The 14,024-nt window shown below is 47.6% G+C and overlaps 1 protein-coding gene across 3 annotated transcripts in view; it reads left to right on the top strand.

Moving 5' to 3' along the window:
* LOC122543886 (pyruvate carboxylase, mitochondrial-like) overlaps nt 1-14,024 on the top strand; it is a 931,966-nt gene that overhangs the window by 206,229 nt on the left and 711,713 nt on the right. For all 3 annotated transcript variants that reach the window (XM_087983758.1, XM_087983759.1, XM_087983757.1), the window contains one exon: nt 6,391-6,553. In XM_087983758.1, the coding sequence (XP_087839884.1) occupies nt 6,391-6,553 (163 nt within the window). The remainder of the gene's footprint in view (nt 1-6,390; nt 6,554-14,024) is intronic.

Genomic DNA, 14,024 nt, shown 5'->3' with positions numbered 1-14,024 from the left:
TTCAGGAAATCAGATTGTAGAATCAACTCAGGTATAGGTGAATGATATTTGGGGAAAGAATGGGATCCAGCAAAAGAAGTGTCCTTCAGCATAGAGGGATTCTAAAGAGGAGGACACACCATCTGTGGTTCAATGAAGAATGGATCAAACCTAAAGCGAAAGCATATAATTACTCAATGGCAGGCCAGATGGTTGGTCAGTATTTATAGAGTGTCAAAAAGAGGGATGAAATTACAGGAGGAGGGGAAGTGAGCGAGAAACATAAAAACAATAGCTCCAGTTTCTATAGGTAATTGAAAAGGAAGCAGAGCAAGTGACTGGATACCTTTCAGAGGGTGAGAATGGCGATTTTAAGTCTCGGGGCAAGATGTTGCCAGGAAGAAAGCAAGGAAGGCTGTTATTAAATTGTGGACAATTGTGGAGGTAAAAAGCAGCATAATTTTTTTTATTGAATTCCTGATTTTCAGCAGAGGTTGCTAATTTGACATGAAGCAATAATAAAAATCAAACCAGGTTCCCTTGAGCAAAAAGGGTTCAGAGATACTCAAGCTCTCCTCATAAGGCAATCCCTCCATACCTGGTGTCAACCCTAATGAACCTTCTCTGGACTGCCTCCAATGCCAGTATATCTTCCTTGAGATAAGGGGTCCCACATGATTCACAGTATTCAAGTCCCTTGAGGAGTTCTAGCCAAACCTTCCTGCTTTTATATCCCATTCTTTTTGAAATAAAGGCCAGTGATCCATTTGCCTTCCCACTGAACCTGGATGCTAGCTTTTTGTGATTCATCAATGGGGACTCCCAGATCCATCTGTTTCATAACTTTCTACAGTCTTTCTCCATTTAAATAATATTCAGCTCCTTTGTCCAATCTTTCAAAGTGCACAACCTTACATTTTCCCATGTTATATTCCAAGCTTTTGCCTCCTCACTCCATCTGTCCCTCTCCCTCTGCACGCTCTTGGGATCACCCTCACCACTGGCCTCCCCACCTAGATTGTGTCATCCACAAACTTGGCTATTGTCCGTTCATTTTGCTCATCAAACTCATGAATATATTGAAACAACTCCACAGAGGCTGGTGTCCTGTCACCAAGTCACCCTTTATTTCCACGTGGAGAGCCCTTGACACCGATCCAGCTCTCCCAGAGTGGACAGAATCTGGGAAGACACCCAACAGAATCAGTCTCTTCTCCTTTTTAATACAGGGAGAAAGAACAGATTCCTTCACTCCACACTGATCCAGTTCCCTCAGAGTCACCTCTCAGAGTGAACAGAACCTCTGACACTGCTGATCGTTTTCTTCCTTTGTTTTTGTTACCCCCACACTCCCGCCTAACTGCGGTAGTGCTTATTCTTCCCCAGCACCCATGTTGTGTGTGTGCAGGTGTGAGACAATGACAGACACAAGGTGTACAAATTTGTATTCAGACTGCCATTTATTTTGGTTTTTTTTTCTCATTTCAGTCGAGAATGGTACCAAGACTCTGAGTGTCCAGGTATATGAATCACAAACTTAGTATGCAGCTACAGCAAGTAATTAAGAAGGTTAAATAATTCCATAGAGGCTGGTATCCCGTCACCAGTTCACCCTTTATTTACTCTTGGAGAGTCCTTGATACTGGTCTTGCTTCCTCAGAACCAGCTCTCAAAGTGAACAGACTCCCTGACACTCCTGTTTTTTTTTATTACCACCACGTTACCCCTAACTGCAGTAATGCTTATTTTTTTCCCCAGCACCCATGTTGTGTGTGTGCAGGTTTGAGACACAGTGACAGACACAAGGTGTACAAATCTTGATTCACACTGCCATTTATTTTGTATTATTCATACAGACAGGGCTCCCTGATTGGACTAGGTTAACAGCCCCAATCAGGGAACTCGTGCTCTGTGAGGTGCACCAGGTTGACTTCGTTATTGTAAATACTTGTGACTCCAGCATTGATCATTGTGAGACAACACTTGATATAGGTTTTGTTCCTGAAAACGACCCGCCACCCCCTTTTCCCAACTCTCTGTCTGCTATTTGTTAATTGCTCCTCAATCCATGCCAGTACACTGCCTCCAGCAGTGTGGGCTCATGTCTTATTAAGTAAAGTAATATGTGGTATCTCGTGTGGATTTTCAGAAGGCGTTTAATACATTACATTCACTGCTTCCCCTTTTATCTAGCCGGCTTGTGACCTCCTTAAAGAATTCTGGTAAATCTATCAGACATGATTTCTTCCTCATGAAGCCACGCTGACTCTGCTTGGTCATGTTATGGATAACTAAATGTCTTCTTCTTTTATCCTTTAAAACAGACTTTAACATTTTCCCAACAAGTGTTAAGCCAACTACCTGTTTTTGTCTGCCTCCCTTTTTAAACAAAGTAAATGAATGAGTGATTTTATTGTGCCGTGTATTCTACTGTGAAAAATACTGTAAAGTCTTAGACTGTTGCCACGATTCCTGCCCCATTTTGAATATTCCCTGTCCTTACACATGGCTACTTTATATTGTCCTGCATTTTGGGCTGACCTGCGTACAAGAACTGAACCTGTTGGCAGGTTGCGTATGACAGTCTGACTGTCTCAGTCTGCAAGGTTTCACTTTGCCCCCCCCCCCGCCTCCCCCAAGCGTGTGATGACACAAAAATAATTCTCATTATAATGCTGATTACCTTTTGGTTTAATTATACTCCCTGAACCTTTCATGAAAATTAAGTCATTTCAGAGGAATGGCTATAATTATTCATATATATGGATCTGCAAAACAGGTATTTATCTCCCACTTGATTGTGCAGTGCATGCAAGCTGTTCAACCAAATCCACACACACACTACAAAGAAACACAACGAATTCCTCATTAAACCATCTCAGACTAAATTCTGTGTTTGGCAGTGGAATCTTTTCTGAGCAGGGCAGTTGCAGAATGTATTATGAGGGACTTGGATTCACTAACTCGGGAGGAATTGTGACCACTGTCAGCTGTGCGGAGGGAGGTAAATTTAAAGGATGAGGGGACAGCAATAAGAGGGGAGATTCAGAGGGTTCGAGAAAGATTTATGCGGATGTTGGAAGGTTTGAACTGCAGGGAGAGGCAAAATAAGCAGGGGCTACTTTCCCTGGAACATTGCAGTCGGAGGGGTGACCTTATAGAAGTTTATGATACCATGAGAGGCATGGATAGGGTGAATAGTCCAGTTCTTTTCCCCAAGGTAGAGGAGTCCAAAACGTGAGCGCATACGTTTAAGATGAGAGGGGAAAGAGTTAAAAGGGACTTAAGGGGCACCTTTTTTACGAAGAGAGGGTGGTGCGTGTATGGAATGAGCTGCCAGAGGACATGGTGGAGGCTGGTACAATTACAACATTTAAAAGATTATCTGCATGGTATATGAATAGGAAGGGTTTAGAGGGATATGGACCAAATGCTGGCAAGTGGGAGAAGATTAATTTAGGATTTCTGGTCAGCGTGGACCAGTTGAACTGAAGAGTCTGTTTCTGTGCTGTACATCTTTATGACTGTATTAGCTTTTTTTTTTCAAAGTTTAATGCAGTGACCTGTTGTGACCTGGAATGCCGTGCCTAAGAGAATATGGAAGCCAATTCAGTGGCAACTTTCAAAAGGGTTTTGCTTAAAAAAATGTGAAACACTCAGGGAGATAAAGCATCGGCAGAGTGGATGGTTCCCTCAAACAGCTCGAACATGCATGATGGAGTGAATGGCCTCCTCTTCACTTCCTCTGAAGGGTTATACAGAGGTTTTATGAACTCTGGGCTGGTAGGATTGTCCTGTGAAGGGAGATTTGAGGGGACCAGGAATAGATTTTAGAAGAACAAGAGGTGATCTCATTGAAACGAATGAAATATTTGCAGCACTCGCCAGGGTGGGTGCAGGAAGGATGGTTTGGTCTTTTTGGAAATCAGAGGGATGTCTCAAACCAGGAAAGAGACAGTCTGAAAGCAAGTGGTTGAAATAACTGCACAGAGGCTGGTATCCTGGCACCAAGTCACCTTTATGTACTTGGGCCACAAACACTGGCTGAGGCCAGCCAGCTTGGAGTCAGTCTCCTGAACTGAGCAGGTTTAAACCTGTTAATCATTTTCCTCATTAACCTGTTCAGGGATGCTGTTGCACATCTCTGGAGCAGGTGGGACTTGAACTCAGCCCTTCTGGTCCAGGGATACGGACACTACCTTTGTGCCACAAGAGGGCCCACCTCTTGTTAATATTGGTCTTTACTGATTGGTCCAGGTTAATGTTCCCAGTGAAGGAGCTTGTAGTTAACATGACCCAGCTGGTTCCCACCACGATGTCCCTCCGCCCTCCCTCCCAAGTGCGGGGATGTTGGCCTGGTCTTTCTCTTGTAGCTTTTCCTGCGATGTGTGTGCCCCTGGGTCAGGTTCCTCTGACTGGGACTCTGACACAGGCAGCATGTGCCTGACCATAGCCCGTCTCTTGCGTCTGGAGCATCTCGGGAGAGTTTCCTCGTCTCCTTCCGGCGGTAACGGTCTCGCGGCTGCATCCATCTCGGACTCTGAGGTTTCCTCGACACGAGGCAGAGGGGGATTATTTTCGGTTTCTGACTGGCCCTCTGGCTGTTCTGAGGGGCCACATATGTTTTACTTCTGTTTTGTGAGGTAACAGCGTTCAGGTGACCCACGTGTTTGTTCAGGACTTTGTAAGCCACAACAACCTTGCGTGGTACCCAATAAAGGGCCACTTCCATAGTTCCGGTACCAAACTTCATCCCCTGCATTATATTGTCTCTCTCGCTTAGAGGAGGCATGTGGCTGGGGGGTATTCCTGCTGCCATTTCGCACTGTCCCCCAGGTCTGGAAATATGTTTTCGAGTGAGGACGGTGATAAGGAGAAACAGTTTGCTTGGAGAGGAGGATCAGCAACCAGGAAAGGAGATAAGGATTCATTCTTTTAACAAAGCAACCAGCTGAGATCTGGAATTTGCGTCCTAAAAAGGGAGGGGTGCAAGTTTAGTCACAAATTTTGAACAGGAGTTGGCTAAATGAAGAGAAATCGTTCAAGGCAAGAGGGAGGGAATGGGACGAAATGAACAACTTTTCTGGAGAGCTTGCACTGATGTGATGGGCTAAATAGCCTCATTCTGGGCTGTCTGTTTCTGTGATTCCCAACAGACGTTAAACCTGACTGTAAGTAAACCTAGGAGTTGAGTAAATATTTGATAGAAGTCTTATAATAGCGATGTTCATGAACTGTGAGAGTGATTCAGGTTTGCCATTTAGCTTGACTGAGTCTTTTGAAGTCCCTTGACATTTCTCAAATTTTCGCAATGCTCTGAATAGAGATTGTTGTGTTCAGCACTGGAGAAATTATTGGGCTGCATCTCCATCTATTGTTTACTCCTGCCTGCCCCCACCCCACCCCTTCCTCTACATAAATACCAACCTTTTCATAGCAACCATCAGGTCAATAAAGGCACACAGCACAGAAACAGACCCTTCCTTCCAAGCAGTCCATGCCTACCATCATCCTAAAGCAAACGATACTGTGCTTGGCCCATATCCCACCAAACCTTTCCTCTTCATGTACATACTCAAATGTCTTTTAAATGTTGGAAGGTCATTCCACACACGAACCATTCTGTGTGAAAAAGTTGCCCCCACATGTCTTTTTTAAATCTTGCTCCTCTCGCCATAAAAATATGTCCCCTCGTCTTGAAATCCCCTACCCTAATGAAAAGACACCTGCCGTTCACCTCATCTATGCCCCTCATGATTTTAAAAACTCGATGAGATCACCCCCTCAACCTCCTGTGCAGTGGAAAAAAAAGTTCCAGCCTATCCAGCCGTTCCTTATAACTCAAACCTTGTTCTGAAGAAGGGACATTAACTCTGCTTTCTCTCCACAGATGCTGCCTGACCTGCTGAGTTTTTTTCCAGTCATTTCTATTTTGGCTTTTGTGTTACCAGTCTAGTCACGCTATCACTGCATCGCCAACTCACCCGAAATTGTTCATTACAAATCACCCACTGTTTTTCCTGATTTGATGCTTTTGGCTGTCAGCCAGATGGCCGCCTTTCCACTTCTGATATTTTTATAATTAAAAGCATTTAGGAAAGAAACAAATCACACCCTTATATTGCTGTTGAGTCGCTTCCAGCAGGTGTCTTCATCATTTCTGTGTTTCAGCTCTCGGAAACTCCAGGGAGAACTTGACAACCCAACTTAACTCTGAGCAGGCACTCCCGTCAGAATGTCAGAAACTGGGTTCTAGCCTCAGGGTTAGTGACAAAAATCAATTGCAGAGCAAGTTGGAATGCAGCATCTGCTGCCGCAGCACTCCTCGGCTTTGGCGAGTTGCCCTGCTGTCGGTCGCGCTGACTGTCTCTTTCTCTTCCCCCCCCCCCCCCGCCCCGTCCCCTTCTGCAGCGTTGACCTCGTCCACGCCCAGATACACGTGACCGAGGGCAAGAGTTTGCCCGATCTCGGCCTCAAGCAGGAAACCATCCGCATCAACGGCAGCGCCATACAGTGTCGAGTTACAACCGAAGATCCAGCACGTGGCTTCCAACCAGACACCGGTCGTATTGAGGTAACGGGCGCTCCGTGCTGACACGCTCAGCTCTGAAATGCTCTCTTACCCTGGTGCTTATTCGGTCATGCTTTTGTGACTGTGTCGGTGTGCACCGTGCGGAGACTTCCTCGGTACCTCTGCAGCTCTCCAGGGGCAACAGTGGGGTTTCACCTAGACTTGGCGGACACTTGATTGTCATTCCTGCAAGTTCTGTATTTGGGTCGGAATTTCTTTCCTGTTCTGGTCTCTTGCTCACCCCACCTCCCCCCTGTTTTAATCCCTCCCATAGGAGTTCTGGAATTCCCACCCAGAATCCTCTCCATACCCTTGCTCCTCTTTTTCCAATTCTCCTTTAGATGCAGAGTGTGTTCCCAGTGCAGGCGGTACTGTGCCCCGCCATTGGAATGTGCATGGCTGTGACGCATGCTCAGACGCATTTATCTCACTCACTAGCGCGCACACACACGGAAATTGAGAAACAAATATGTAAGAAGATCTTGGGTATCTGTAAGAATAATAGGGTTCTAATGGCAGGGGATTTTAACTTTCTAATTGTCGACTGGGACTGCCATTGTGTTAAGGGCTTCGTTGGAGACAAATTTACCTATTCAATATATGGATGTACCCACTAGAGAGGGAGCAAAACTTGACCTTCTCTTGGAAAATAAGGCCGGGTAAGCGACTGAGGTGTCAGTTGGGGAGCACTTTGGGGCCAGCAACCATACTTCTAATAGCTTCAGAAGAGTTGTGGAAAAGGATAGACCAGATCTAAAAGTTAAAGTTCCAAATTGGAGTGGGCCAATTTTCACGGTATTAGGCACGAACTTTCAAAAGTTTATTGGGGGAGGCTGTTCACAGGTAAAGGGGAGGTTGGCAAGTGGGAGACTTTCAAACATGAGGTAGCGAGAGTTCAGAGACAGGATGTTCCTGTTAGTGCAAAGGGCAAGGCTGGTCGGTATAAGGAATGCTGGGTGACTAGAAAAATTGAGGTTCTGGTCAGGAAAAAGAAGGAGGCATATGTGAGGTATAGACAGTTGGGATCCATTAAATCCGTAGAAGAGTGTAAAGGCAGTAGAGGTGTACCTAAGAGGGATTTAAGGAGGGCACAAAGGAGACATGATGTAGCTTTGGCAAATATGGTTAAGGAGAATCCAAACAAATTCTACGAATACATTAAGGGCAAAAAGAGTAACTAGGGAGAAATTAGGGCCCCTTAAAGATCAACGAAGCCACCTATGTGTGGATGCCCAAGAGATGGATGAGATACTAAACAAATATTTTGCATCAGGTTTACTGTAGAGAAGAACATGGAAGCTAGGGAACTTGGGGAAATAAATAGTAATGTCTTCAAAAGTGTCCATGTTACAGGAGAGGTGGTGCTGGAGGTCACAAACACATCAATATAGATAAACCCCCAGGACTTGATCAGGTGTATCCTAGAACTTTGTGGAAAGCTAGGAAAGACATTACTGAGACATTTTTATCATTGACACCTATGGGCAAGGTGCTGGAAGACTGGAGGTCAGCTAATGTGGTGCTGTTATTTCAGAAAGTTGGTAAGGAAAAGCCAGGGAACTATAGACCGGTGAGCCTGACATCAGTGGAGGGTAAATTGTTGGAGGGGAATTCATATGCATTTGGAAAGGCAAGGACTGATTAAAAGTAGTCAACATGGCTTTGTGCGTGGGAAATTGTGTTTTACTAACTTGACTGAGTGTTTTGAAGAGGTGACAAGGACGAGTGATGAAGGCAGAGTGGTAGACGCTGTCTGTATGGACTTCAGCAAGGTGTTTGAAAAGGTTCCACATGGTAGAATGGTTAGCAAGGTCGAGTCACATGGAATCCAGGGGCAGTTAGCCAATTGGATACAAAATTGACCGTGAAGGTAGGAGATAGGGGATGGTGGTGGTGTTGGAGGGTTGCTTTACAGACTGGAGAACTGTAACCAGGGTGGCTGGGTCTACTGCTTTTCATCATGTATACAATTTGAATGTATGGCAAGGTTAGTAAGTTTGCAGGTCACACCAAAGGCGGTGGTAGAGCGGACAGGGAAAAAGGTTACCTCAGAGTAGCATGGGACCTTAAACGGATGGGCTGAGGGGTGGCATATGGAGTTTGGATAAATGTGAAGTGTTGGAATTTGGTAAGGCGAACCCGAGCAGGACTTAGACAGTTCATGGTGGGATCCCTGGGAATAAAGAGACCTAGTGCTGCAGCTGCATGGTCCCTTGAAAGTGGAGTCGCAGGTAGACAGGGTGGTGAAGGCGGCATTTGGTACACTTGCCTTTACTGGTCAGTGCATTGAACATAGGAGTTGGGAGGTCATGTTACGGCTGTACAGGACATTAGTGAGGCCACTTTTAGAATACTGCTTTCAATTTTGGCTGCCTTGCTGGAGGAAAGATGTGGTTAAACTTGAAAGGGTTCAGCAAAGACCTACAAGGATGCTGCAAGGGTTGGAGGGTTTGAGCTACAGGGAGAGGCTGAATAGGCTGGGGCTGTTTTCCCTGCAGAATTGAAGGCTGAGGAGTGACCTTAAACAGGTTTTTAAAGTCATGAGGGGCATAGATAGGATCAATAGCGAAGGTCTTTTCCCCAGGGGTAGGAGAGTCCAAAACTAGACGTCATAGGTTTAAGGTGAGAGGGGAAAGATTTAAAAGGGATACAAGGGGCAACGTTTTCTTGGAGAGGGTGATGCGTGTATGGAATGAGCTGCCAGAGGAGGTGGTGGAGGCTGGTACAATGGTAACATTTAAAAGACATCTGGGTGGGGATATGGAGAGGAAGGGTTTAGAAGGATTTGGGCCAGGTGCTTGCAAATGGGACTAGATGAGATTAGGATATCTGGTTGGCATGGACGAGTTGGATCGAAGGGTCTGTTGTGGTGCTGTATGACCCTTCTTCTGTCTCCTCTGCTCCCCCCCCCTGCCCCAACCTTCCCCCCCAGAGGGTTGTGGGATTTCGGTTGTGTTCAAGACATAGGTCTTGATCTGAAAAGTGTGTGTGTGTGGGGCAGGGGAGCGCGATGATATTGTGAAGGAGGTAGAAGATGAACCAGGGCCTATTAGAATAGCTGAGCAGGCTTGAGGGGCCGAATGGCCTATTCCTGCTTCTTCTTCCAATGTTCCTGACCCATTCTGAGCCTTTAACCCTCGCGCTGATGTCTTGCTCCTGAACCTGTGACTTACCCCCCCCCCCCCCCCCACCCCCCTCCCCCAGGGTTGTTATATCCTCCGTGACTGAAAGTGAACTGTCCCATTTTCCTGATCGATGTTGAGGAAGTACCCAGTCCCTACCCTGTGACGATTTAGTATCGATCTCCTTTCTCACCGCTGTGTTTCGCAATTAATCAAATCTTGACTCGGAAGGAAATTGCCCACTCGAGTGTATTCTTTACATTCATATCCTCTCTAAGTGAGCTCACTTGGGACAATGCAGCCTTGTCTTCAGCACTCACACCCACCCTCATCCTCCCAAACCCATTTCTCCTCTCTCGATGAGGGATTTTATCAAATGGAACGAAATTATTATGGTACTGTAGAATAAAATTGAGTGTCTCGGATCACCATTAGAAGCTTGGCCTTAGACTAGAATAGACATTTGGCGTCATGTGTACTTTTACGTGACACGTACAGAGAAAGGTTTTGTAAGTCGCCACTCCGCAGCACCGACATCAATGACAGAAGTCGTACATAATAACAAAACAGAAGTAAAGTTAGGACAAAGTCCATCACAGTTCAGTTAACGGCTCCAGGCCTCAGAGAAAGTGAGGACTGCGGAGATCAGAGTCGAGAGTGTGGAGCTAGAAAAGCTCAGCAGGTCAGACCCCTCCGAGGAGCAGGAGAATCGACATTTCAGGCATACGTCCTTCATCAGGAATGTGGCTCCTGGCCTTGGGAAAAGCCGATTTAGGAATGATGGAATACCCTGCCGATGCAACTGGCACCAGACCGCCAGGCCGGGCTACTGGATACAAAGGGCAGAAACCTTCACCAAGGGAGACTGTCACTCCTGGACGGGACCGCCACAGTGGGCCGCTGGGAAACCTGGACACCGAAGACAAAGAAGACCCCCACGTGAGGACAACAGCTTCATTCTGGGACAAGAGTGCCACACCAGGAGACTGCCGCAGGGGAGACCAAAACACAGGGAGAACGCCACACGGGGACAAGACCAACCTTCTCCACCTCAAGGGGCTCAGTCCCGGCTGCGGATCTGAAGCCTCGGCCTAGTCTGCGAACCTGGGCCGCAGGAGTCAGGGGGAGTCAGCCAGGGACTCTTCCTTGCTTGCTATGAGACCCTGGGCTAGGGGAAGGGGAGAGGCTGTGTCCGGATCCATCCAGCACTGCCGCAGCTATCGGCCCAAAAGAAAAAAAACGAAAAGAAGGAAGCAAAAGGGAAAGAAAGCCAACGAGACTCCCACTCCGTCGCCATCTTGGATTTAAAAAAAAGATATCGCTTTCTTCAAAAACGTTGGTTGGAGGTTGTGGGAGTGGAGGAGATGTATTCTGCATTAATGTTTCTCATTTCAAGAGGGAGAGTGGAGCTGAAATGACACTGGAAATGAATCTAATTTGTTTAAAGTGTTAATCTGAGGCAGAGAGGATGTCAACTGCTGATTTAATGGAGTTGGGCACAGATCCAGGATGTGTGTATCAGTCTCCATTACGACGGATCATTTGTTTACGTGAATAATTCCAGGGGTTTCTGCGCACACTCTCTCTCTCTCTGACATTGATACTTGGTTTTGGAAGTCCATTTAACTGTGGTGCTTCTGGATTTATTGTGAAATTAGCCTCTAATCACACAAAGAGCTCTGAGATGAGTGTGAACACTCAGGGCGTCTGTTGAATAGATCTCTCTCATTGCCATTGACTGTAGCTGTCTCATAATTGCAGCACTTTTTGCTGTTTAAATTGTGTGGAGAGTGCTTATGCTAATGTGGGGCAATTTATGCAAACGGAGGCAGGGCAGCGATTACCCAGCGTCTGGATGTCTTGAGTTTTCTTTTCGTTTTGTTTCTGCAGCTGCTGTGTTGCACAGCCTTGCCTTAACGTATCCCTGCAGCCCCCAGCCCTTAACACAAGATTTGCTTCAAAAGCCTGGTTAATCGGGACGTTTCTGAATAACGTGCTCGCCGCGGCAATTAGGTTCACATCAAGTCCCGCTCGATGTGGTCTTAAATGGCACGGGTCTAATGAAATGAACTCCATGCATGGTGCATGGATGTAAACTCTGTACAATCGACCTCTCAGTTTTAATTCTGTGAATAAAGGAGAACTGTACTTTGTGTAGCTGTTTGTAAACTGTCGTGGTTATAACCTGGCAGTGCCACGATCATTTCCATCTCTTGCCCTCAGTGGGACATGGGTTTTGGTGCTTGAGACCGGTCTGCCTCTTGTGGACTCGCCAACTTTCAGGGCATTGAAATGGTCATTGGATAAACATATGGATGATAAAGGAATAGAGTAGGTGAGAAGGGCTTCAGATCGGTTTCACAGGTCGGTGCAACATCGAGGGCCGACGGGCCTGTACTGCGCTGGAATGTTCTCTGTTCTAGTTGCCCTCGAAAAGCGGGGGTGGTGAGCTGCCATCTTGAACCGCCGCAGTCTGTGATGTTTTGCACACTGACGTGATTGTGAAAAACAACTGGACAGAGGCCAGTATCCTGACACGCAGGTCACCCTTTTCAACATGGGCTCTGACCAGCCAGCTCGGTGCCAGTCCCGAGAACGAGGAGACGCCCTGACTGTCCTGTTTCAGACAGGCCCAGGGTCGCAGCCCCCAGTCAGGGATCTCATCCTCCATGCGATCGACCTGGCCCCTCGTTCCAGTCACAGCACTTTACCAACCCCGTTGCGATACAGTGGGATTTCCCGTGCGGTGCAATCCAATCATTTCCATTCCTTGCCCTCGATGTGGGAGATGGGACTTTGCTCGCGAGGCCCAGCCTTTCTCGGTCATCTCGCATTGAACTGAGTGGCTCGCTCCGCCACCTCGGAGGGCAGACGAGAGGCAACAGTGGAATGACATGTTGGCCAGACTGGAGAGAGGCGCCAGGTTTCCTTCCCAAGACGGCAAGAGTGACCCGAGTGAAACTAGCCTTATTTTCCAGGTTGTTACAAAGCTGCCGCCTGCCCCCAACATTCGTCTAGGCCTCTATGTTGATAGACCAGTGACATTCCCATTCCAACATGAAGAGGCAGGATCGCTAGGGTGATACCATGAATGAGCAGAGTGTCTGAGGGGGCAGCCTGTGACAGATTGGGATTGGGTTCCACTAGAGGAGTTGGGCAGAGTGAGGGTGCTGACTTGATTATAGGATCCTGAACCATCTTGACACGGTGGACATGGTGTGGGTCAATCCAGAGCAAAGGGGTGCTCTTTTATAATCGAGGGTCACTCTTTTGGGACAGGGTTGAGAATTTTTATCCCTCCTTCAGAGGGATGTGTGACTTTGGAACTCTGTGTCTCAGAGGATGGTGGAGGTCGGCGGGGTAGTCTGAGTCTTGTCGCTGAGGGAATCACAGATTACTTAGAGTGAGGGAAGGGGGTCAGATAGGACTGTGGAATTTGGAATACAAGCCCACGCCAGCAGCTTCCCTGTCTCTGTGGGAAATGGCGCAACAAAAAGCTGGTGTTGTGAACCGGAGTTGGGGGTGGCAGGAGGGCTCCAATGCACGGCATGGGAATGGAAGCAGGGCTATTCAGCCCATCCCTCCCTATGCTACTCCCCTGTTCCAAACGAATGTGGCTGATCTGTTTTGACCCACTGATAATCCTTGATCACTCCCTTGCCCAATGGGTGTCTATCCCCGCTTTTGTCTTGAAGGTATGAGTCTGTCCTCGCTCTGTCTTGAACAGATCTCTGTTTCTGACGTCATCGGACCAGTCTCTGATCCCGATGCTGTAGGAGTGTTGGGGCAAGTGATCCTGTGAGCGGGATAAGGCCGGAAGTGCAGGGGGTGGGGGTGATGGTTGGGTGGTATGGCTGCCGGAGTTGCTGACGCCAGCCTACCTCACCCAGAAGTGAGGCTGCTCCAAGCTTTCAGGGAGGTGTCCTGTCTGCTGGATGTGAGCTGCCAATCTCCCCCCCCCACCCCAAAAAAAAAGCTGGAACCCAGAAAGAAAACTGTGGGAACTGAGCTTCCTGGGGAGCCAGGCCTGACCTGCCGGAGAAAGGGGATTTAGGCCCAGAGCCCATTTGTCAGGAACTCCCCCCCCCACACCTACGGAGTGACCCAGACCCAGGCTTCATGCAGCCTGAAGATGTGGGTGGTTTGGCGAAGAGAGACTCTTTGTGAGGGGAGAGCAGGAGAACTGCAGCTGCTAAAGGGGCCCAGCTGGTGGGTGGTGTGAGAAGAGGGAGGTGTGTGTGAAAGGGGGCGCAGGGGGAGGTTAATGAGGTCGGGCAGGGTGAGTTTTATCCTCTCCTGATGCAACAACAAACAGGCCCTGGCGGTCTGCCCATTTGGCAGCACCCACCCGT

The sequence above is a fragment of the Chiloscyllium plagiosum genome, unplaced genomic scaffold (genome assembly GCF_037043375.1).
Source record: "Chiloscyllium plagiosum isolate Xiang-an unplaced genomic scaffold, Cpla_swu_hap1 HiC_scaffold_46, whole genome shotgun sequence".
Lineage (NCBI taxonomy): Eukaryota > Metazoa > Chordata > Chondrichthyes > Orectolobiformes > Hemiscylliidae > Chiloscyllium > Chiloscyllium plagiosum.
Note: the sequence above shows the minus strand (reverse complement) of the source record. Positions and strands in the feature narration are given on the sequence as shown.